Source organism: Coccinella septempunctata, chromosome 2, assembly GCF_907165205.1.
Source record: "Coccinella septempunctata chromosome 2, icCocSept1.1, whole genome shotgun sequence".
Lineage (NCBI taxonomy): Eukaryota > Metazoa > Arthropoda > Insecta > Coleoptera > Coccinellidae > Coccinella > Coccinella septempunctata.
The window spans coordinates 43,670,051-43,697,319 of record NC_058190.1 but is presented as its reverse complement, the minus strand read 5'-3'; the positions used below and the strand labels follow the sequence as shown (position 1 = coordinate 43,697,319).

The following is a 27,269-nucleotide window of genomic DNA, read 5'->3' as shown; positions in this document are numbered from 1 at the left end:
TGTGTTTGTTTTCGTGAAGAGGGGGAGACTTATAATTGGGAAGGGATCTCAAAAATAACAAGAGATACGATAAAACCAATTGCAGTATACATTTATTAATATATTTAGTAATATAACACCAATATAGTAGTTATAATATGATATGTTTCACATGATATGTATTCATATTTTACTGATTAAGACAAATAATTGCGTTTAATGTTCGTAACTCCATTGAGAGCAGACTGGTTTCTGCCCAAGTTACTAAAAACTTGTCAGGTCTAACTTGAGCAGAAGTATCATTCGAAGTATTACTACGCAAGTACTGCCATGTTTAATCATCACAGTTAGACGGTTAAAAGTTTTACAGTTTTAAATAATTCAAATTTTCTATGGGGAAAATCTCTCATTCTTGTCGCAGTCGATCAAGAGACTTTCAGGTGAAATCTATAATTTGCGCGCGCCCTATATTTAAATATGCGCAACAAGCTACAAACTAAGTTACTAACTAGGCCAGTAAAAGTGCTTAAAAACACCTTATCTATATCCAAAGAATCAATCAAAACCTTCAGCCGATTTTTGAATTCAAATAGAATTTGAATGATAAACACATACTTCAATGTATGCATCTGATTAAGTTATCAGAAAATGTTGTGTCGTACGTTTCGTATCAACTTCCCACAAAAGAAGGGCTCATGCGACAAAAACTGTTTCAGGAGCACTGGCCCTCGGGTTTGTTACTAGCTGAATCAGTTTTGTTCAGTGGGAACGTACAACGCAATGTTTCTTTCATCGTCACACTACAGAAAATTTACAGATTTATAACTGTAAGGTACTCCTTTGACATAAATTTTTGTTTGCCTAATGCATTGGCAACGGTCTCTTGAAACTGCTGAAGCCGGTCAACCTTTTTTCGCCTGCGGTGTGCTGCACGGAGTTCTTGATCTGGTCCGTGGCAACGGGCCCGATACAAACCAGGGGATCCTTGAAATATGAGCAGACCTGGAATGGAAAAGCCTTAAATGGACTGACACATTGGTAATTCGATTTATCATCCATTAACTTTTTTCGGCTTTTTTCCTGTTTCATTTTGCGAAAATTGCAAATCGAATCAAATCAAATCATCTAGACTCTATCTCTACTTTGCATAAAGTAATGCCCATGGGGAGGGTGGTTGTTCAAGTGTATTTAAACTATGTGTATCAATTGTGGCATACCTTTCTTGGTGCCTGCCTGTGTCTGCGTTGCAGCTGGCAGCAGAGACCTCTAGAAATATCGCATTCACTGGACATGTTGCAAAGTTCCGAATACTGCTTCTCCTGGTGGACAGGTGGTCTGCACACCCTCGTCATCGTTCCTGGTTCTGCTTCAGCACACACTAATCCAGATTCGCAGTCAGTATCTCTGCGGCAAAGTTCACCCACTCGTCTGCCGTAAGCGAACAGGCAAGAACCAACTACTGGAAGAAAATATCAAAAAGGAGCCATTTGGATATAAATCAACGCCGTGATAGATACGAAAGTTCCGTAACGGATACTAGGTAATGAAATTGAGAAAGAAAATGTAGCATTTCCAAAAAAGTTATGACAGTCAAGGCAAATGTAACTAACAAACCAAATGATAAAGAAGAGCTGAAAAGACTCTCCAGAGAACATTTCAAAGGCAATACTACTTAAACGCGATAAATGAGGAAGCGTTTAGGCTTGCCTCTAACCCTTAGGTAGAGGCTATCTACGCTGTAGAGCTTTCTACGCTCTAACTATATGCTTCTTGAAGTGGATGAGTGGGATGGAAACACGGGCATTGTGAGATATGGAAAATGGTGTTCAAATTCGAATTGAATCATCGAATATGTCTTTGTGAAACTGTTCATTAAATGACGATTTTCCATCTCCATTTCCTTAACTTAATTCATTAATAGTTGAATATATAGGCAGAAGGGAGTCTTTCATCGGATATCGAACCCTTTTAATCACCCGCACTTGTTTTTTGATTACACCGATACAGTAGAGATTTTATTTCCTATGATGATAATATATACCTAATGATAGCAGCACAATTCAGAAACTCCGTTTCATGTGTAATATCGTGCTGAACCAACAACACAGACAGTTATTTTCTACGCTTCCTGACGATTACAATCAATATTCGAAACGGTTTTAGAGTAAATGGAAACTGTAACAGGTTCGGCAAATATTATTTCAACCAGCCCACAGCCATTGTTGACAGTGCCGATATTGGAGCTGCGTTGGGGTTCAATAGCAAACTTTCATTTTATAGGAAATAAAATGGTTTGGGAGGCCATCAAAGGGGGATTAAACACGGAGGCATGATTTCTGCGACGGACCCAATTTTGAAATTGGACTACTACGCCGAGAATGTATAACGTCGTAGAAAATGAATGATAACATGATACGAGAATCCTGAAAACATTTGGAATATTAGATTAATTCATGTCAACACATTTATTTATGACCTACACAAGAAAACATATAGGGTGATTGAATTGGATTTTATTCCTTCTTAATAGCGTCCAGCGAAAAACGATCGTCAAATGAGCTGAGGAACTTTTCCTTTCAGATAATGGAAAGGGGGTATATAGATTGTGGGGACCGAAGGAAAGATAATGTATAACGTCGTAGAAAATGAATGATAATATGATACGAGAAGCCTGAAAACATTTGAAATATTAGATTAATTCATGGCAACACATTTATTATTTATGACCTCCACAGGAAAACATAGTAGGTAATTGAATTGGCTTATTTCTTATTAAGGGTATGTAGTACATACGATTCGGGATCAAGACGATCGACATTGGTTGCTTTACGGATGCTACCCTAAGTACGGAAATGTGCCTGAATTACGAACTGATACAGTTGAAAAATAGAAATTAACACGCGAGAGTTAATATTTGGAATTCCTAAATTCCAGCGTGATTTTGGTATATATAACTATGGAAATTTTTACAATATATAAAGAATTTAATCGCCGATGTCACCCGCCGCTATTTTTATCGAAATATTTTGAAAAACCGTGGAAAAACGATTGTGAAAACAAGTTTTATAGACACTGAAGTTCAACAATTTTTTCTCTTAAACAGCTTTGGGGAACAATTAATACATCTTAATGTCGCAGTGCAACGCAACCCTTTTTAAAATCTAGAATATCTCATCTCTGAACAAGAGATTCCTCAAACGGTGATTTCAAGAAGGTAAACGTATGGGACCAGAGGAATTTGATGCAATTCAATGCTCAGTAGAAGGCCCTTTTAACTTTTTATAAATAAATATTGATGATTGGGAGTCCGGGAGATTTGCTCAGGTAGGAGACTTGAACCACCTCAAATATTTCAATTCAAGTTTCGCGCTACCGGTATCGTAAATAGTTTGCGACATACTAGTAACATTGAACACTAAAAGAACTGGAATGGCATCTCGATGCAGGCAAACTGAGGAAGACTGAAAGGGAAAATGTAGAGCAATCTATCTCTCTCTGCGCTCTGTCAATTGGTTTATAACGATGTAAACAAAAACAACCCGGGGCGTTGAAGTGAGACGACTGCTGCGTCCGACGTCTGATGCGGTTATTCAATTGGTTGCCGAACCATTAGAAAGAGATGGACTGCTCTACATCTTCCGTCTCAGTTGGACACACATTTCGTCGTATTTCGGTACCTAAGAGGCCCTTCCAGTTCTTTTAGAGTTCAATGACTAGTAACAAGGCACAACTAGTGGAGGCTCCATTTTAATTTTTGTTTGTTACACTGTCTGAAAAGTATAATAGGTGCGTGGTGTTATTTAGTTTATTGCTTTCATTGATTAATATTGTTCTTTAAACGATGAGCATTTTTAATAATAGTTGTAAGTTGTAAGAGTTTCAAGGAAACATCTGTTGAATAGACTAAAAGGGAGTGCGGGAGACCTGACCCATGCTATGGTCGGGAGACATAATCAGTGGTCCAAGATTCTCGCACTGAGCTTAGATAATAATAGTTTGCTTCAAAAAAAGAAAAAACCATCTCGAAAATAAATGAGAGTGTCTCTGAAATAGAAAATATAAATTTTATACGCTGATACATCTGAGGATGACAACCATGACATAGACAATCGTTGGTTATTGGAATTTATTTTCTTTCAATGTTTTTCCTGATAAACAAACTTATGGTCAAGTCTCTCTCGCCCCTTGTTTAACTCTCCTACGGGTTAGGGAGACATGAGCCAATTTTCGGTTCCAAAAAAAAAAGAATTGCTGTACTCTTGATGTTTATCTCACCATCACTCTACAATTATCTATCGTTACCTATTTGGGCATGATATCTTCATGCAAAGAGATGAGTTGCTACCATTTACAGATACAAATTAAGTGGCTTCAGAGTGAAAAAGTGTTCAACTCTCCCGGACTCCCCATACAGAATAAGGGAAGTCCAACATTGTTTGGAAAACCTAGATAGAAATGAATGAAAATTCATAAATTGCTCCCTCACAGCAGTTTGGTCATATTACACAATGAAAGCAGATTTACGGCAGCAGAAATATCCAAACAACAAGTAGAGCAGCCGACTCATCCTTTTATCTCCTTTTTTGATTAAAACCAAATAACCCAACACGTTATATCGGAAATGTTCCGAGGAGTTTCCCAAGTTTTCCGAGAACACAGCACGAGGCCGGAAAACGCATTATGGGGCGACGCGATAGCATGAGGGAAAACTTGGTAGATAACGTTCATTACCTTCGCCTTCGTCTCCACAGGAGGACGCTGTTTTGTGATGGGACTTTTTGTTTCGTAAAACGTATTTTCTGGAAGTTTCCGAAGGGGATTACGTTTTTTCTACCTGTTGGGAAGAAGCTTGAGTGGTTTTTTCGTCGTATTTTTATGAGTTGTCGCTGGAAATGAGACGATTGAGGATTCGGGATAAAAGAGACTATAGATGTTGCTAGCTTGTTCTGGAACGCCTCTGAATCCAGAGCCGAACTCAGTATTGTCTAGGCCCAGATTTTTCCAATTTGTCACATCCGAAAATACCTCAAAATTAATCAGTTCGCCAATATGCATCTTCTGTGTAAAAATGAAAACAGAGTAGCACTATAACGAAGACCATATAGGTCGTAATAACTGCTCCACTTATCGAAAGATATACATTACCTCATTTTTACTCATTTGTATTCTGTATTAAAATATATAGGAGTAGACTTGTTATTATTCTGATTCAAATCAATATAAAGGATGTCCCAGAATTAGTGGTCAATAATTAAACGATCAAGAATGCTGGGGGAAGTTCAGCAAATTCTTCTTCAAAAAATGTCTCTCCACAAAGCTCTTCAAAGGTTATACAGGGTGTATTTGAAGGTGAGGCTTTTTTCAACAACAGAAGGTAGAACTGGTCAAAATGAAGCGTTTCATTAAAAATCACCAATACAAAACTTTCAAGTGACAAAGTTGAAAAAAAAAATGGAAAATGATTACTGAAATAGATCCTAATTCGACCCTAAACCGTTTGTTAGCTGAATTATCGCAAAAGAGTGGAAACAACTTATCTCCTGATTCGACCATGTGGTTTCGTTTAGGATATTGGCTCGTTCGATATTTACGTGGTAATGAAAATGGAAACTTAGGATTGCCGAATTGTTCTCATTATTTCTAGTATCACGATTTTATGAAATAGCTCATTTCGATACCAACTGATAGAAGAGACTTAAAACACAAATGTAAAAAATAGAATAATACTTCAAAATCTCACCAATAAAATTCGTCTAGATTATTCACGAATTTTTCCACAATGTGCATCACAATCTTCTTGTTCGAACATTTCAACAATCGTCATAAGAATGGGATGAAATGGGGAAACATCATAGCACTTTTTCAACATAACTAACATAAGCCCTTTCAAGAAACTGCCTCGATTTTCTACATTTTTTTTTCACCCTAAATTGCACGATACAACAATTATGATTCTCTCAAAAGGGACCTGATGCATCTAATCCGATGAACTTGGTACTGAACCATTCATTGCCCAGCCATATGTTTACGTTTCGTGTCATTTTTGCGATGACGGAGTCATCTACCGCAGTCCCGTACTTGAAATTCAATGAAATTTTGTTTCGGTCTCTTTTGACTTCATCAGAATAACTCAAACTCCCACCTCGACGACAATGGAGCAAAATGACTGAGAGTTTGGATCTTGAATATCACTTTTTCGAGAATATTTGCAGGGTTACAGGATTGTGTATCCGGAAATTCATTTTACTGTTCCATAGAACCAAAAAGCTATAATATTTGAGAAAGAGAAGCCCTTATCAATTGGAAACAAAATCTTAGAGTTCAATTTGTCCGGAATGTTCATTTTCTACTCGAGTGTCATATGTGCTTCTAGGCAATATATGTATTATTACCGGCTCCTACACCATTTTGCATCGTTATGAAATAAGGCACATTGAAATTGTTAATGGCTTCAAAGGTCAAGCAGCATGTGATATAGGTATATACCAATATAAAGATAATTTCTAATCATAAGAAGTTTCAGTGGAATAGTGGACCAGAAATGAGCATTCAGTTTTATAACATCTACACTGAGGAATTTCCAGATATCTGAATTACCCACCAAAAATTAATCCCAATTTAGTTAAAACAAACGCTAATTTTCATTTTCATTCATTTTACAGAACAATTGCCTCGTCATGTTACAACTTTAGCGGTTTTATGTAAATACTTTTAATCTTCTCCCGAACTGGGAGAGAACCGCGCTGTTATTGTAACAAGCTTCACCATAAATATCCAGAGACGTACTGAGTACAATTTCCTGGAAATATTAGGGGGAATAACAGTATTTGGGGTGACTTCAAGAAGGTTAGATCCTCACTTCTACAAGTTTCTTGTCCAAAACGTTTCTTGCTTGACCAAGCAATTCCCTCATTGCCTGGCTAGTCATGCATGGGCTAATCTATATGTATCATAAGATGAAGAGGTGTGAGATCTGTAATGATCTAGTTGGGTACGTTATCATTGCCCCAGTGATACAAACACAGTTTAATCTTCGTGTTCTACCTAGGGCTACCCAGGGATTCTATTTTTGAATAATTTTAATTGAAAGAAAATCTTCAGTAGTTGGAAATGTCTGTCAGATCTTCTTTCCATGTGTTTAGGTAGTTTCCACCGAAACAAAGGGTTTCAGTTGGAGTAATTATTGTTGTTGCGAGTTCCATACCGAATCCAATTCCGAATTTGTCCTTAACCCCGAAGGTAACATATCGAAACTCCCATTAGAAGTTTCTATAATAAACCTAATATAGGGTTCATGAAAATCGATGGCATTTTGCTGGATCTTTCCAGGACGCACTGAGCGTGAAGTAATTTTGTTGGCGATTATCGTTGCGTGACCAGGGAAATATCGAAATAGCGTTTCTCATTATGGAGATCATGTGATATATTTTACACTTGGCTATTACTTGTTGTTTATGCTACACTATTATACGGAACATGTTGGGAGTTTCGTAACATAGTGAATATTATGGCCAGAATTCGTTGTTGATAATGCCCCCTCATTACTAACTTTATATGAGGGAGTTATGATGGTTGGCGAGGAATAAAACTGAACGTTGTTGCACAGAACAGCGCCGGTATGAACATATTCAGTTACGAAACAAAGCTGAGCCGTAAACTTCTACGAAGTCCATATAAACCCCGCATCCACCATGTTTGGATGAAGCAGGTATGAACTATGAATTATATAAAGTTCACCTGAATGTATTGTGAAGGTTGATTTATAACGAGTTTAATGAAGTTCGCCAACTTGTAGAAGTTATTTTAAATCGAAATTTTAATAAGCGAGGTGAACAGGTCAGACAAATTCTTAGCTTCATTTGGAAAATGAAATTAACTTGGTAAGGATTTGCTGGTTTATATAAAATATACGTCCTTTTTAAGGACATTTTTCGCAAAAAGCGCTGAGTGGAGAAAAAAACTCATAATTATACATATTTGACAATTTTACCATGTCTCCACAATTTTACAGAAGTAATTGCCAGTTTGATCTGACAAGTATGTTGAATTGACAGCTTGAACTTAAAGTAACATATGATTGTCAGTTCGAACATACAATTACTCTGTATAATTTTCAGTTTGAACTGAAAATAATGTACTTATAATTATGTTAGTTTGAACTGGCAACTAAGGAAAATCTGAGTTGGAACTGGAAATTGGGTAGATATGCTGTCTTGAGGTATTTTGCGAATATACACGTCAAAAGTACCGTACTCCATATATTTCGGATGATTCGGTAAATCGCAATGAAGAATTCTCCTCAATTCGGGTTATCACTGCATATGCAAGTTTAAACTGAGTAATTACGAGTTTCATTCATGAATTTTTCAAATGCACAGCGGAAACTATTCAAGATCATTCTTCAAATATGAGATTTTAAAATTTAATTCGCTCCGTTTCTAGTTTACGATTTGGCAACAGCGCCTACTAGAAAATAAAAAGAACAATGTCTTATTTAACAGATGACACTGGTTAGCATCAACAGCAACCGGCCATAAAAATCCCATAAAATTTTACGACCTTTCTCGTTTGCTGCAGACTTCATAGACAGCCATCTTTGTCTATCTCATCAAGATAGTGTATTTGTTGTCCTTTATTATTAGAAACGAAACGCTTTAAATATTAAATACCCATTTTTATTTTTCGCTTTTAAGTTCTTTAAGTACAGTTATTAGTTATGGACAGCATATTCAGCAAAGTGACTCTGCACTTTCAAATAGAATCAATTGATGACAAAAGTATGCCCATTTTGATCCGATTCAACAATGTGCTTCATATCTTGATACAACTTAATTTTTGGACGCTATTTGAAATATTGGATAAATAAAATTTACCTCCATCAACATCCACGCAGACAGATCCCGGACAGCAATGTTCATTAGCCGTGCATCTTTTTCCATAACAGGGTTCTTCATCAACATCACTGCTATACTCTTCCAAGATTCCTTCATCTCCCTCTCCAGCCCTCTGAAAAATTGTAAAAGTTTTTTGGTATTCCTTAGTCATTCCTTATCATATTGGTTACTTTTCATGAATCTAAATGCGGACAAAATGGTATGAAGTTTTACCCCCTTTTTAAAATTTTTTTTATTGGTATGTTTTGTTAATGTGATATTTCAACATTGTGAAACAACCTGGAATTCAAAATTACTAATAGATTGCTCCAGGAAACGTTTCTTGATCTTGATATAACTACTACATGATCCCCAGAGAAATTTATATTCTGCAGATACCATATTCGTCGAGAAATGAAGATGATTCAATTTCTTCCAGACTTGCTCCGAAGTAACAAATCGTTTCAGCAATCTCTAACTAAACATGAAATTCAATTCGATTTCAATCTTCCTGTTTCGATGAAAAATGAGAAAACTTTTCAGGAACATCGCCTTCAAGTAGTTTAATAAAACTTCAGGAAAAGTTCAAGATCAGCCAGAGTAGTTGACAGAAAATAACTCAGAAATAATCGAGATCATAATTCAATTCTCCCCTGCAACTTCCTTCATTCGGTTGGGAGCTTATTAAATAATCTATTAAGTCTAAAAGTTCGGAAACTTCGTTAGCTGAGTTTCCGGTATAACAATTCAGAGAAATTTATTCCCTAACAATAATGGGATTGTGATTGGATTGTTATTTGTTGTATTGATTCAGCGTTATCACCGAGTTTTATAGAGTTATATTGTGGCTTGTGGATGATTTTTGTTGACAGAAATTAGTATTCGCTCATAAATCCAAGATATTTGAAACCGAATGATACTTCTATGGTCCAAAAATATCATATACGGAACCCGTTATTAAATACATATCCTATTTTACGAGCCATTTCGCAAAAAGCTCATGACGAGATTTTTTCAATTGAGAAAACAAATATGGAGTCCTTTTCTGGTGAAAGCCAAGGTACCACCATCTTGAGAATGATTCGTGAAGACTGCTTCTGTTGTCAGATTATACAGGGTGAGTCTTCAGTTTGTACATATTCTTTAATAGAAGATTCCTGAGGCCAAACGAAACACATTTCCTTTTTACCATTTTTTTGTTAAATTCATAAATTCGGCTCTGTTGAAAAGATACATAAAACAGTGTAAATTGATATATACAGGTCAAAAACAAACCCTCTATAACTCTAGCCGAAAGTTCTCTGAAGGGCTTTCAAATTTACTTGAAGGAAATAATTTTGAATCTTTGATAAACAAAATGACTCCACGTTCATGAATTTACGATCAGACAATATTTCCTCTTTTATGAACGTCCAATTTTCCCTGCTTTTGTATCTCACCTACGTGTTTTATTTCGTTTCTAACATTCCTATATTGCTCAATATTATGATTATATCAAAAATTAAAGAATCTCTTTCGATGTTCCTCGAATGAGTAGAAATCCGATCCTGATTTTCCCAAAATGGCTGTTCTTTGTTTATTCAGGATTTTCGGCAGTTTCAGCCAGTATTATATGAGGCCATCTGGCGAAATTCACAATTCCACGAATCCAATATTAGTTCGGGTCTGCCTTCTCTACGCAGAACTCACATAAAGCGTTAACCAGCTTTTCAGGGCTGAGCACCAAACCGAGTTGAACTTGTTTATTCAGCGGCGAGATGGGGTAGGCAATTCTAACCGAAATGCTCGATTAGGATGATGTTGAAACAGGTTGAAGTTGTTCTCTTGAGGTCAAATATCATCAGACTCGATTTGAATGCAGTTTAATTATGTAGGTACCCTGCAATTTGAGATATGTTTGTGCTCAAATAAATCAATCTCATGCTTAGAAGACGTTCTCCCAATAAGAAGCCGTGACTGCCTGAGTCCTGACAGATGAACGACAGATGAGTACCGGTTCCAGATCAACAAAAGCTGAGCTTTCAAACCGTTATTGAAGCATAGCTCTCTTAGAACATTTCTGCATTTTTATGATTCGTGCACACAAGATCAGCATACAGCAGCTCATCCTTCACTAGAGAACAGTTCTATCCTAGTTGACTGGTTGACGGGTTGAAACGTGGTCCCAAAATCCACATACCAGTCTCTGAGGACATCCTAGAGTCTTCAGTGGACCAAGTGGGAGCTTCAGCTACGAGAGTTCTGTTTGGTATAAAAAGACTATGGATTTCTATCAGTAATAATTAACCTGTAGGGTTTGTCAAAGAAAAAGCTGGTGCCCGCGGGGTCTCGCTATGGAGAAGGAATGCATTAACATCCTCCACCATCTTAAGAGCTCTGCAGTGCGCCTTAAACAGTCTACTATCATGTCATTGCCCCTGTTCCCAGACTCTAAGAGTTGTCTTCATAGCCACCTCTGTAACTACAAGGTGTAGAGGAGGTAAACCCAGCAGACACTCCATGCCTGTCATATGGGTGTATCTCAGAGCGCTCGTAATGCTTAGACAGGCTTTACTCTGGTATTTAGTCATAATCGTACCGAACCAAAGGTGCGTATGCTAGGACAGGCCTCATCAACACACTGCATAACATGTGGTTCGAAGCCAGGTTCCCTACTTAGTACCTTCCAAGTAGACATTACCTTGGAGGCTTAGTTACTGAACAGAGTTTCTGCATTGGAGGCTTGTAAAGTCCAAACATGATTGTTCAAAAATCTCTATTCAAAACCTGTAACTTATTGGTGCAGATTTTTAGCAACTGGAAGATATGGATTTGGTTAATATTTTTAAGAGAAAAGGGCTATGTTCCATGCAAATAACGAAACAATCTTTCGAAATTTCTCTACCGACCGATTTTAAAGAGCGACCGGCATGACTGTGGGATGTAACACCTGTGGAGTTTTTTGTTTTTGGAGTTACGCCAAAGATAAGAGCATGGTCCTTCGAAGGGTACTATGGTGGCTAGTTGGCTGACATTATTTCTCGTTATTAACGGAAAAAACATTGAATTGTTTTTCACAAAAAACGCGTGTTTTCATTGACCAAATTAGAAATTCTTGTTGTTGAATGAATGTACGTGTTTATCGAGTATTGTCTATTTCTGCTCAATATTTGTACGATTTACATTGGACTACTAACCTGAATAAATCCTCCATGTCCTCCATATCCCATGTTCGCCAACATTTCAGGGGAAAATCTATTAAATAGACCTCCCCAAGCGTGTGCTGTCTGTTGCCCTACTAGACATATTGCCAGTAGGGATATTAAAGATCTCATGTTATTAACCTGAAACAAATAGATGAACCAAAATTAAAATGTGGAGAATATAGAGTTACATACTATGGAAGCAGTGGCGGCCCGTCAGGGACGGCAGGGTCGGCAGTGCCGACCCAAAATTTCGCGAGCAGCAAAAATGTGAATTCTCACTTGTGTAAAATAATAATGTATTAGAAATTCTCCAAACATTACATAGCTCTCAATAAATTTTATAAAAATATTAGGCATATGATATCTGATATCAATGGAATATGGAACTTCTTTGAAATACGCTGTTTCATTTAAATCCCACATCTACTCGGTCCGTAGACAAAATACGCTCATCTCCAATCGAGCTATGAAGACAGCGCCGCAGATGCCTTCTCTAGCGACCGAGTGACCGACCGTTCGTTCTGTTCATTCAGGTACGGCAGACTACAGCATGCCGAACCTGAATGGTAAACATATCGAAGGAGCGCTAATATCAATGAGTCAAATTGCTTCAAACTTGATTAATTTTTGTTGGAATTTCATTCGGATAACAATTAAAATTAGATAAGCCTCTTATTCAATGTTTTTTCCGCCAATATTCGATAGTTTCAGTTTCACATAACAAATTACAAGAGATCGCTGTTATTTAAAACGAATTTTTATCGTATTTGTTAATTTTTATAAACGTGAGTGCTGAATATATAATACTAATGAAATTCCGAAAATTTTTTAAGAACTTTTCAAAGAATAAAGACCAAAACTATGATGAAAGTTGATATTGTTGGCTCAATACTTCGCACGGTGTAGGACATATAGGTCCGGCAGGCAGCGACCCTGCCGACCCTAGAACGCCTCTCTTCGGTAACTCGAAGAATGATCGTTCGGGATATCTCGATTCTATCGTTTGCGCTCGAGGTGAGTTAATTTCTCGCAATTCTCAATTTCGTTAGAATGCACTTTTGTTTGTTTTTCCAATTTTATTTTATGGATAAGCATTTTTAGAGTATTTTTATTTGTTATATATATTTTCGGTTCTTATTTTCATATTTGTTTCGAAAATATGTTTATTTTTCAAGTAGTATGCAGGGCTAAAATAGTTATTTCTCAATCATTTTTTATTTTCCGGATAATCTTCAGAGATTATTGAAACAGAAACAAAAATTTTGGCGAAACTCCACTATGAAAAACTAACGCACCGAGTGAAGTACCCCATGGTGATGTAGAAATCTGCATAATACATAGGTATAGAAAATATTTAAAAAAAATATATATATATATCTGCCGACCCACGATAAATATGCTCCAGCCGCCACTGTATGGAAGAAATGTTTCACAAAATTGATTTCGATTTGTCTGACTCTGATTTCACATATGATAAATGTAAATTTGTTTCGAATGTGGGATTTCCTAATTTTATTGGATTTTTATGTTTGAGTCGTACATATATTTTACCAGTAGATTCTTGAGGTCAAAAGAAACCCTTTTTTCCTTTACCACTTTCTCCGAATCGGCTAGGTTTAAAAGATACAGGCTGTTGAAAAACCATAAAAAAATATTATTTTTAGTTCTATCTCACAAACCGTTTCATCGAATGAAATGAATTTCGGAATATAGTTTTTCATTTATTTGATGAATCTTTTTCGAACACTATAGATACCATCCACGTCCAAAAATTCAAAGAACCCAACTCTTGAAACTAAGTTGGACGATACCTTATGAATTTTTAAGTGTTTTGTAAAATAAAAGTTTTCCTCATATTTTCTCGTATAATGTGCCGTTTTCGAGTAATTTGATGTTCACAAATTGAAAAGTACCTAAAAATTCAAAAAATTTGGTACTTTGGCTGAATACAACTCTGTTTAAAAGATCCACAGATTTGTAGTGTCACGGATTTAGCTAGTTATTCTGAAGGTTTTTCCAGAATTGGCACAACTCATTCAAAAAAAATGGTATAGGAAAAAAGTTTTTTTCGACCTCAACAATCTACTGTTAAGATATTTGTACGAGTCAAAGAATCACCCTGTAGAAGGAAAGTATATCCATTCCCTTTCTCAAAATTCCGACAGAATCTCTTAGTCCATAAAACTCCGAGAATTCTCCCCACAAAAACGTCGATCAAAAATTTACAATTTCCCGAAAACAAGAAACCAAAGTTCTGTCGAGTTCAGCTTGAAGAATGGACTCCTAAATCGAGTTAGTGTTTCCACTTAGCACTTTGCGAATTTCATAATAACAACTCCAATATTACCGGTAGAAACAGGTGCACAAACTCTTTCTCGAAGCAGCCCACCCCCTAGCAACCCTACAAAGTCGGCAGAATCGGCGAAATTTCCTCCTAAACGGAAAATAATGATTTCCTGGTAAAGCGTTTTCCCATTTCCTCTTGTCAACAATCATTCTAGAATTACGTCAAACGTTCGAAGTCGTGTTACACGATCGATCCTGCCTGAATATAGTTATTATGTGTTTATTTTTATTATCTCGGTCCTCCGATCTTTACGAGGGAATATGGGACGTGGTGGAACTTTTTTTTAAGTACCGAAATGCGGCTATTTTGGGTAAGCGAATCTACACCTTCGTGTTCGCAGATTCCATTTCCTGACAATGCTTGGGGTCGATTTTTTTTATGATTACTACAAAAATAACAACTGCTAAAGACTGAAAGAACCTCATTTTTTTAGTTCTACTTCCTGATTCGTGTTCATAGGTTATAGTAGTAAGAAAAATGCGGAAAAATTATTTCCCCATGTAATATTTAAATAAATATAGAGTAAATGTTGAAAACAATTCATTTTAGGTATAGAATGTTTCCAAAAAATGAAGAGTACCCTTTAGTTAGAGTAGCCAACACACGCCATTTGAAAGAATAGACTTATTGGTATTTTTTGAGACATTTTCGAAAAATTTCAGCGTCTTTCTTACCACTGGTAGATTAGATGAAGAGTGATTCGAAAAACTGAAGAAGTCTTGAAAACTATTCGGGAATCCAGTAAAAAAATCAGCATTTATTTCGAACAGTTTTCAACACCAGTTTAAACTATCAAAACTTCGAAATATGCTGGAAAAAGTAGTAGCAATTTGGATATTTCAAAATCATAATTATATTCAGATTCAGAATATGGTTTGAAATTGGGTTTTCTCTTCTGAAAAAGTAGGGTGGTATCACGTTTAACCACTTTCAGACCACCCTGTAATAAAGTCGAAAGAAGATTTTAATTTGTCTGACTTTATAATCAATATAGATTTGTTTCGAATGTGAAAACTCCTAATTTTATTAGATTTTCATGTTTGATATGATTTATACAGGGTGAGCCTTTGAGTTGTACAAATATTTCAACAGTAGATTCTTGAGGTCAACAGAAACACTTTTTTCCTTGAGCATTCTCTCCGAATCGGCTCGGTTTAAAATATACAGGCTGTTGAAAAATCATAAAAAAATTTGTTTATAGTTGTATCTCATAAACGGTTTCACCAAACGAAATGAATTTTGAAATATAATTTTTCATTTATTTGATGAATCATTATCGAACACAAGATATGACCCACGTCTGCCAGTTATGATCATACCGTAAAAATACCAAAAATTCAAACAATTCAACTCTTGAAACTAAGTTGGATGCGATCCAATGAATATTTGCACGTTTTTTAAAGTAAAAGTGTTCTTCATATTTTCTTGTTCTCATTTTCGTGTAATTTGATGTTCAAAAATGAAAAATATCTGTGAAATTAGAAAAATTGGGTATTTTGACCTTATACAACTTTTTTTGAAAGATCCACAGATGTGTAGTATCCCAGATTTAGCTAGTTTTTCTGAAGGTAATTTTGTTCTTCCAGTCCAGGGGTGGCACAGTTCATTATGAAAACTAAAAATGGCTATGTCTTCTTATCAGGGCCGAATCGGAAAAAATGATAAGGAAAAAAGTGTTTCTTTTGACCTCAAGAATCTACTGCAAAAATATTTGTAAGAGTCAAAGACTCACCCTGTATATGTCTGTAGATTTATTTTGTATATTGTACCGATTGTTTGATTTTATGTTTTCTTCTCTTGAAGGCAACATTTTGTAGCTTCTGTGTGTTTTATGGAATTTTTTTATTGATGTACTTACTCGTTGTAATGATTTAAGTGAATGAACTATAATTATGATACACCTAACCTAACATTCTACATAGTGAAGAATACTTTGCGTGATCTCATTGACTTGCATTCTTTAAAATGTGTGTATCACCAATATTTAGAAGTTTAAAAAGCAAAAAATAACTTCAATCGGAATCCATATTCGATGATATTTTTCAGAATCTAAAAAATCATATTATTTAAATCTTTATTGACTACTTTCAATGTGATCTTGTGTCAATGACCATAGCTGTCGAGACACGTTAATTTAAATAAATAAATAAATAAATAAATAAATAATAAAAGATCATATAAAACTACTATGTTAGTTAAAATATAGCTGAGAGCTACGCGTCATTTTAGAGATTCATGAAACACCTGCGGTCTCTCAAGCTGACCTCCAAGATCATCCCTCTTCATTTTAGTCCACGATCTAAACTTCCACCCTACAAGAATAATCACTTGAAACCACCGATAACAGAGTAGATATATGGCTGAATATTAGCGTATTTGCTACGTGGGCATTGTCTCGGAAAAAAAATTCCCCACCTTTCCAACAAATCGAAACTGACGTTTCCTTTTCTCCATCGCCACGAGAATAATAAATAAAATTCCGTGATCAAGTCAGATATCTGGAAAATAAATCGCGATTTGTTATCGGCGGCAAGATTCGATTTATTCCATCCTGAAATACAACCCGCGATATTTTACAAATCTGTCGGCATAAATTGTTCGGACGGAATTGCTCAGGTAGGATGCTGATGTCACCGTCTGAGCTTGATTCACGTTATTTGTCGCAAGGGCTGATGGGCACGTTGAGTTCATCAGGCGTGTGCGACGTCTTTCCATTTTGGTGTGTTCCGCGAGTATTATTGGGAAGAGACTCAGATTTGGAGCCTGCTAGGGCTTCATTCATATCACGAACGATGGAAGGGGAGACGAAAAAGATGGCGTTGATAAATGCTGGTGTTGGATTCAATTTTTCAATATTCCGAATGGGGATACTGATGTTATATCGAGATATCAGCTTAAACATACATTCGATGTATTGGATGATGATGAATTCATTCAGCATTTTTTCTTTGTAATACATTGTGTCCCAGGACTCCCAGGTGTAACTGTACAGGAGGGCAAAATTCATTGTCTACAATGTCTACTGAGGGGATCTCGAGAACTATAAAAGAGCTAGAAGAAAACAGAGGACACATTTCATAGCTCTTTTTCAGAGAAACAAAGAATGGTGAAAACCATAGCCTCCCACGATTCTCCGTTTTTGATCTATTAGCAAAAAATGAGATTTCAACGATTTCGAAAAGTTCTCACAATTTTTATGTCTTTGAAGTTAGAGTTATGAAACTTGAACCTTCTTACGCACTTCTTCACGAAGAATCCATTGACGAGCTCAAAATATTTTTTCATTTCGAATCATTAGGTGAAATTTCGTTTTTCAAATGCAAACTTTGTTGAATTTGTTACATATTTTCAAATTGGCAAAAATTTCTTCGTTTTGTTAATAGATTCTACATATAAAAGTGTCTTAGAAGGTTCAAGTTTCAGATCTGTAACTCCAAAGACAAAAAAGTTATAAGAACTTTTCGAAATCGTCAAAATCCCATTTTTGGTAATAACTCAAAAACGAAGAATCGTAGGAGGCTACGGTTTTCACCAAAGATTATAGAGTTAGATTCATAGACATAGAGACATGGACTGAGCAATGTCAGCATGAAATTGTCTTTTTTATAGAAAGAGAGAAATGATCGTCGGGCATTTACCTGTCTCTTTTTTGTTCACATAGAGGTGAGTGTGGACCAATCAAAATTCTAGAAAAAGACAACTGCATGCCCGACGTGCGTTTCTCTCTGTCACCGTATTTCATGCTTAGATAGAAAGGGAAGGCACAGTCCATGTCTCTATGTCTGTGGTTAGATTATAGAGTTAGACCTAACCTAACCTAACTCTTTGGTTTTCACCATTATTTGTTTCTCTGAAAAAGAGCTCTGAAATACCTCATCCGTTTTCTTCTAGCTCATATGGTTCTCGAGATCCCCTCAGTGGACTACGAATTTTGTCCACCCTGTACAGGGCGTTCTCTATTGAGAGGATTTTGAGAACTACAACAGCTAGAAGAAAAAGTCTGACTCTTTTTTCCTGAGTAATGGAAATCTAAAAATAGAACCGGCCTGTTATTGCTAGTTCCTACAGTTCTCGAGATCCCCACAGTAGACAACGAATTTAGCCCACCCTGTATATACTCTTACCACCTGACTTCACCCAAAGATGTACAATATAATTTCTTTAATTCATGGAAATACTATGACCAGCACTGAACTTGACTAATCGAGGAAATTTATTGAAACTTGGGATGTTGTTGACATTTGCATGCATTTTTCAAGCTATACAAAGCTCGAAACATTTTCGTCACATTTCGATGTCTTAAGCCACCGAGTTTGGAGGACCTTCACTAAGGTAGGTGCGGGAGGGCTCTTTGTGTTCTTTAGGGTCTGTAAGTTTTTAGCAACGATATCTACTTGAATTTGATTCCTAGAATATCTAACATCATGGATACTTTCATTCCTAGATACCTTTACATAAGAGAAATTTTTCAAGCACATACTTCCATCATTCGTCAACTGAGCGAGTGAGTTCAGGCATAATACCAGCTCATTTACGGTGTACACCTATATTCCCTCAAGTCTCGAAGAACCTTATCTATCTTCGTTAAAAATCCTATGAATCAATATCAACAAACCATTCCATCAGTTTTAACTATATGTATATACACATCACCTTTATGAAGAAGCAATTATCAACATCTATTTATCAATAAACTCATAACTATATTTTTTGTGTGCCCTTCTCTATTTAGAGATTCCACAAGTCATTTCCAAGTTCCGATATTGTTTACTAACCCGATTATTGATTGAGCCATTAGACCATATGAAGTTTTTCTTCGAATCCTCATAACAAATTAAAGCTAACTCATTTAGAAAGTGAAAACGTCGATGGCGATTAATAAATCATACGCCAACATATTATGTTGATAGGTTGAATGTCCTTCCATTAATTCGATTGCAGTCTGGAATTATAAACCTAACGCAAATATTGGATCAACGATTGAAGAATATGAAGCCTCATCAATTCAAAGGAATTGAAAATGAATTTGGAGTCTTCATAGAGATCTGGATTTTAATTATTTCTGATATTTTTCAACCCAATCAGTGAACGGAAGTTTTATGTGGAAAGTTATTTACAGCCCAACTAGATGTAGATTTTCGGTTCGATTTGAATGTGTTCAAACGTCAGTGAAAATTTGTAAATACTGGGGTGGGGTCTGAATGAATAATTAGGGGAACTACACCAACAGTTTTTTTATTGCCATCTGAATCCCATAAAATGTCTGCTGAGTATCATTTTTGCCAGGTTTCTGATTTTTAAGGAAAAAAATTAAAAATGTGTCATCACCTCAGAAAAAAAGTGTGTATGAGAGACACACAGTTCCTATATTTATAGTTTTTTTTAACGAAACACGAAATTATTTCTAATCATCATATATACTTCAGTGAATCCTTAATTTTCTAAGTTATTAATCTATTCAATATATTTTCACTACCAACCAATTTTCTCAATCTCAATGGAGTAGGACTCGTTAAAAAATTTTGTTTTTGGATGATGTAAAACTACTTTGTAGCGAAAAAAATTTTGATAAATACTTAATATCTTGCAATGAAATTCTGACGAGGCAATGCAATTAGAGATTGGTGAAAATCTGTATTGATTTTGGCATTCTGAGCAAACGAAATCCTTAACTTGATCTCCTTTAATTCAAATACCATAATACCAGATCTTCTACTAATTTGAATCAAGTCAAGAGACTGATAATGGGATATATTGAGAATAGATGTATGATGGGGGAATGATTGTTGATATATTGATCTTTGTTAATTCTAAGTAGTTAATTTAATTCTTATTTCACCCAAGTTTATGAACCCAGCATAATGGTGTGATATTAGGTATGACTGAACCTGTAAAAAGAATATTAGAAGATGCAGAGTACGAAAAGCATATCCGACACTCCGTTCAGAAATATAAGCAAGGAATTAAGCTTCAAAATTCTGCACTCTCCTTGACGACGAGATTTGAATGTGAAACATGTACAAGAAACAATTTAAATTCAATTTCGGAAGTATTCGTCTTCGCAATCAGATTAATTCACACTCATTCGATTTGAGCAGGTTGAATTCGTACAGAATAGAGAGATGGAGCAATAAATTAGAATTAGTGCATCTCACTGAAAGCTAACCTGATTAATTATACAGAAAAGCACTCTATTTCCTTGCTCATTCAAAACAAACAGTGCAGGATATGTTCGTTTGAGGTGCAGAACATACAGTCTCGTTTAATGACGATCACAACCCAAATGCTTTACCTACTACGTTCATTTTCCTGATTCATTTAGACGCCCTTAAATGATATGGCGGAATACAGGACGGAGAATCGGTAACGATGATGTATTCCTGCTTTTCATATTCCACTCGAATAATTAACTACCCGAGATTATCTGATTGCGTGTCTCTGTGAATTTTGTTTCCCTTTTCCCTTCTGTGAATTATAGCTTTATTAAACCACGCCTATTCAATTGGACAAGAAGGACTGTTTGAAACTGGAAAAGGTCACTTCAATCTAGGGATTGTCGAAACACATCGATATATTCCGAATATCGAATGGACACTCACATTATGCAGTTGTGAAAACTTCAATAAATCCGAATAATTTTTATAGAACCTGTTAACTTGAAAATATTTGTCTTAAAGCTCAAATATTAGTGATTTCTTAATTGAAGTCACATCTAAATTCGATGGGAAATCCAAAAATGATATAACATTAGAAAAAAACGATTATGATGGTTACTTTCGTTAACAAAATGAAAATTAAATTTTTTGTAGTCCTCCCCTATAATTTTGGATGAGATTAAGAAATGATGACCTTGTATGAACCTTTATTGAAATAGGCAGTATTTTTGATTGAAGGAATTCTTGGATCAACTAATAATTCAGAAATTTTTCAAAAAAATAATATCCAGTACAAATCTATTTTGATTTTCAATTTCTGAAGGGTGTGCTGGAATGGAAAGTGACAGTTTATTATTGGGAACGATGAATGAACGAAAGAAATGGGGTTTACAAAAACCGTTCGAAGAGTGTTTGGAAAACAAAGAAGGAGAAATAGAAAAAGGTTTTGAATTTTATAGAATTCCACATCCGAACAATTTTTATCCCAGAAGATTGCGATGGAAGTAGGTCATATAAATAACTGTTGAAAGCTCTCGAATTCAGCTTATCGAATATTTTCCGAATAAATAATAGAACAAAAATTCACGTAGTACTGGTTTCCTGGGAATATCCTGTTAGAGATGTGAAGAATACTCCATTCAACTTTACATTCCACATAGAGATGAATTTTTTTTTATTTCCAGGGAATGGATGAACTACTTATTGGTATCTCACAAAAGGCGAAGATTATATCTATCTTGCATTTGCTAAGCAAGTGAATATTTTGTGAAATTATAAATGAACACTTTTGACGCAAACGATTGAATATATAGTTTTAACTGCGACTGAAAACAGCGGAATTACGAGGATATATTGAAAAAATTTTAAGCCTACTATAGAACCAAACAAAATTTCAAAGTAAAAATCTTTTAACACTCAACATATTCTCCTCTTAATTGGATACATATATTACAGCGAACCTGCAACGTCTTTAGACCTTTAAAAAAAAATGTTTCTTCTTGCTCTGCAAACTAGACCTCCACAGCTTTTATTACCTCCTCGGTGGAAGAAAATTTACGACCTTTTAAACTTTTCTTCAGTTGAGGAAAAAGATGATTGTCGGATGGAGCCAAATCTGGCGAATAAGAGCGGTGTTCTATGTAGTAATTCAAACCCTAAATCACGAATGTTTTGCATGGCAACATGAGATCTGAATGCAGGGGCGTTGTCCTGCAAAAACAAAACACCTTTGGATAGCTTTCCGCGTCTTTTCCCTTAATTTTTTTTCTGTAGGGTGGTCAGTAATGTCGAATAGTGATTTGCGGATATTGTTCAACCCTTATCCAAAAAATTAGTCATGATTACTTCATGGCAATCCTGAAGCAACAACTTTTCCAGCAAATTTTTGGACACGAAACTTCTTAGGTCTTGGAGAACCAGAGTGTCGCCATCCCATCGATTGTCTGGATCATAGAAATGTACTCATCCATAGTAATAATTCGGTTTAAGAAGTCTACATCGTTTTCAAATCGAGCACAGATCGAATGCGATGCTTCTACCCTTGCACGCTTTTGGTCAACATTCAAACATTTGTGGATGCATTTTGCAGCAATTTTTCTCGTTTCCAAATTGACGTGAACTATATTATGAACGTGTTCGAATGAAATATTCAGTGCTTCAGATATCCGTTTAAGCCCAATTCGACGGTCTGATAAAATCATGTCATGAACTACATCGATATTTTCGGGGACTGACACAGAAACTGGCCTTCCCGATCGGTCATTATCTTCAATGGAAAATTTACTTCTTTTGAAGCTTGCACGGTCGCATACGAAGGACATTGATCACCAAGGGTACCAAGGGTAGCATATCTTCGTAAATCTGCTTACCTCTTTGGTAATTCTTGGATTTTGTATACGTAGTTTTCGGAAATTCAACCATGTATCTAGTTAAGAAGGATACTAATTGGGCCAGTATTATAATCGAAAAAAAATAATAAGCAATTATAATGATTCTCAATTTTTGATTCGGATTGGTACTGCGGAAACTATCAAACGTCAAAGATAAATTCGGATCAATTATTCTGAAGATTGAATCAGTTTTCACCCTAGGGAAACATCACAGGAAAAATCGATAGGTTACTTGGGAACTTTCCAATGTAAACGGATGTTTTGAAACGTTTCAAGAATAGACTGGGACTGGCCAATTATGGATGAAGTAAGGGATATACATAGACGGGAAAAATCGAAGCCACTCAAATAATGTTGACCTTTTCCTGGGAAATTATTCATCAGAACACTATTGAACTCTCGTGGAATTACTGTGAAAGTATGTATATATAATTGTTCAATACTTATACAGGATTCTCTAGTTAAAGGTGAAATTAGGATAATGATTATAACCTTGTGCTTTCAATGAAAAAAGCATAGGGCTCTTATAAAATATTCCTGATAGTCTGATAGGGAAACCATTGAAGAGTCCATATTATACGGAAATGAAAAAATATCTAGACGCCATTGGTGATATTTAAACTTAGGCCCAACCCTGAAGAAAGTTTGAGATGATGCGGAAAATATGCATCTTCGGGAAACATAAATATCAGCAACTCATCATAGATTCATTCATATTGAAAAACTCTTCAAATCAAGACATTGAATCCATGAATTTTGCAGCATATTTTTATATAAGTGGTGGAGATCTGGCTATTAGATTATACCATATATCTATTATATAATAGATATATGGATTATACATATTTTGCTGGAAAGGTTTAGTGTTTATATTCTGACTGATGCAAGTTCCACGTTGCAAAATGGCGAATGGGCCGGTTCCGTATTGTTATCAGGTTTGACGTTTGACATCACTGAAAATTCTTAAAAAAAGACATAGATATGATGATAAGATGATCCGTAACGTAATCCTATTGGTAGAATTAGGCTGATTATTTTGAAATCATAAATAATAGACCAATCAGGAGCATTTTCGAATTACCTTATCGTTGGATGTCGTATCTATGAAAAGAAGATGTTTTAAACATATTGAAAATCACCGGCATGTGATATACAACGAAAACAAGGAAGAGAAACATTTTAACCTGACTTCAACGTTTAACTGATGAAAGGTGGCTAGGAACTGATTCAAACTTCATTTAAATCATAATTTTTCTCCCTAAAAGTGTAGAGATCATTTTCTACAAAAATGTACTTGCTACGAATGAAGTTATATGGAGATATTTGATTCCATATTGCATATTGAACACCAAAACATGAATATGAGGAGAATAAGAGATTTTCAGATTGTTAATAACCAGAAATTTCATTACGACAAAGGGGAAGAATGATTGAGTGCTTTCGTGATTAAATCACATTACCAAATTAATGAACAAGTTTTGAATTTATTTCAGAATTAGTCAACATGAAAGGAATTCTCCTCACCAAGTAATAGAGGGGTGCTTGTGGAGAATTTATAACAGCTATAGATGTGAATTAAATGGTTTCGGCTGAGAGTTTTTTTATCGAAGCTATTTTTGTTGACGTGAATAACCGTCATTAATCCATTGTATCTAACGTGATCTTAGGCAATTTCGTCAACTATAGGATGTTTGAAATTGATGCAACAAAATTTGATCAAAGATTCTCGAGACAAAAGTAGGAGACCCCTATTTTTATTTTTGCCAGGAGGCCCACTTTTTCGGAGTTAAATCCCCAGAATAGGTAGCACCAGGATATTTCACATATCATAAAACTCCAAATTCAGTTATTTTCGTATGACTGGATCCTGGGATGAGAGGAAAAGACAATTTTTAGGGATGAAATTCGAGGGGCTTTAACTGTCAAAAATCAAGAATAGAGTTCTCCTCATTTTGAGTCATGAATCTGTGACCAAATTTGTTGAATTAATTTCGGTACATTCTGTATAACTTAAATAATTTTTCTTTCGATGTTTGGGTGGCATCCATCATTTTTTTAAATATGACTATGGTACCCAATTTAGAAGTTGATATTCCATTTACAAATGTAAAACTTAATGTTCAGCATTGTATTCTTTTGAAAGAGTTCCACGTTTATTAGTATGCTCTTGTTTCTGAAGCAGTACAGTATGTCCACAGTTGTAGATTTTCATTTTTCCGAAAATAAATGACATTCTGTTCATGTGATGTAACGTCGGACCATCACTAAAAGCAATGTGGTTAGACGAAATCCATTTGTAATTCTGCGAAATAACGCGTTGATGAAATATTCATCGGGAATGTACGCCTCCTATTCAACGAGAATTAGCAATTTCATAACTTGCGAATGAGATTTGCATGCCTCATTCATGTCATCCTCCCTGAAAACTGTTTTAGCGGAACACGTATTCAAAATCTATTCAGAAATTTGCATCATTCGACAATTGGGTTAATAATGGGCGAATATTCAATTAAGGGTGAAACTATTTGATACTCATATCGGCATATCATTTCGAAAAAATAAACCGTATGAAAAAAATATTAACACTGTTTTTTTTTCGCATAGAAAGAATCCTCATTAGGAAACCTATTTTTACATATGAAAATTCTGAGAAATATTGGAGCGGTAATGAATGAATGCAGAATGAGGACTATGAATTTTTTTTTTAATGTTAGGTACATCTCACAATACTTTGAATGCAAATTAATATAATTTTAAGAGAAATTTTTCAATTCGTAATATGCAATAGCACAATCGTAAAAACAAGTAAAAACTATGTGCTCGTACTTCATATACCTACTTGGAAAATTATTTCCTTAACTCAAAAAATTATTTTTTTCAGATACTTTCTTTATCAAAAGTTAGCATGGAAAAACAAAAGAATCAAGCATAAATGTGAATATTCTGTCTGAAATTAAGACTAACGATGTCGTACCAGACTTATTATGTCTTTGTTAATTATTTCCTAATTGAATGTAATTGCTGGAAGTGTTTGCCCCAATTTAGAAACAAAAGAGTGAAAATACATTGTTGGGCGTTGGTATCGCTTAATTTGGTGCTGATATTTTATCCGCTGATCTATATATAGATGTTACATTTGACCTATGTACTAATACCAGGTTTTACAAAGTTTGATTGGGGAATCAGTGATTGATTGATTGATCCATATCGATTTGTTTGCAATCAATAGTCTAGAATTTAGCATTGAGAATTTATAACATCAGTCTTGCGCTGAATAATGATCCATAAACTCCCATAGAACTTACGATTGTCCATTGAGTTTTCAAAAAGTTTATTCTGAAAAACCAATAATTCTCGCATCGTTGAACAATCAAAATTTTGTGAAACTTGTTGTTAATGTTTTGACTGATTATCTTTTAATTATTATTGATGAATTTGAAACGAAATATTGGTTAATTCCTTAAGATATTTCATTGTTTTCATTCGAAGTTGAAAACCTTATAAAAAAACAAATGTAGGTTAAAAAAAACCTAAAGATATATGTTCTTTGGACTTCATATTCTGTTCAACAACTTGAGAGAGTTCTCCTCAAAACGTGTTTCCAAAGAAAAATGTTTTTTCCGATAGATTTTTTAATAATCAATGTTCAACTAGTTTTAAAGGTTGACGTGTTTGTGTTGGGACACCCAGAATGTACATTAGTTTCAAACTATCATTTGAAGTGAAATAATCTTGATACTTTCAGTTCAATTCAATTGAAGATTAGTTTTGAATCAAATACGTTTACTTATTATTCAAGTTGAAATATGACGCGTTTTTATTGTGATTTCCTCAGATATTTTCAGGACAAATTAGTGCAAAAGGAAGTTGGAAAACTTTTTTTTCCAAGTAAGACTCTCTGCACCCATATATTTTTATCCACAAAATAAAGACGATAAAAGAATGAAAACTTAGTACCTACTATAATATGAATATTAGATGGCAAAATAGTATATTAATGAGGACATAATTTTTTTCTTTAGGGACCTCAAAATGTGCATCATTCTGGAAAGATTAGACTGGTATATCCTGTATTTGATCCTCAAAAAACTTTCCAGATTTTCGAAAGTTCAATTCGCAACTGAACATAATTCCGAGAAATTCATGACCGAATCACTTAAAGTGAGAGCTATTCAAGCGATATACTCACTCAAAAACCAATAAGAGTGGAACAAAAAACTGTCACTAAAACACTTGTTTCACTGGCTCACTCACTATTCCTGAATAGTTGTGCTTTCACGGACGCTGGTTTAGGAATAACGCACCACAGTGCAGTTATACGGATCCATACGAAACGTTCA

General features: G+C 35.2%; 1 protein-coding gene across 2 annotated transcripts; it reads right to left on the bottom strand.

Moving 5' to 3' along the window:
* Positions 1 to 75: 75 nt before the first annotated feature.
* LOC123306844 (prohormone-3) lies at positions 76 to 27,269 on the bottom strand. Of its 2 annotated transcripts, none has more exons than XM_044889009.1 (5): positions 27,119 to 27,269; positions 12,029 to 12,175; positions 8,853 to 8,985; positions 1,197 to 1,438; positions 76 to 981 (listed from the first exon to the last, which is right to left on the bottom strand). In XM_044889009.1, the coding sequence occupies exons 2-5, from the start codon at positions 12,164 to 12,166 to the stop codon at positions 841 to 843; spliced, it is 654 nt and encodes a 217-aa protein (XP_044744944.1). In that variant the 5' UTR covers positions 12,167 to 12,175; positions 27,119 to 27,269; the 3' UTR covers positions 76 to 840. The 2 variants fall into 2 exon arrangements, with proteins under 2 accessions (XP_044744944.1, XP_044744945.1); XM_044889010.1 differs by having other exon boundaries at positions 1,197 to 1,435.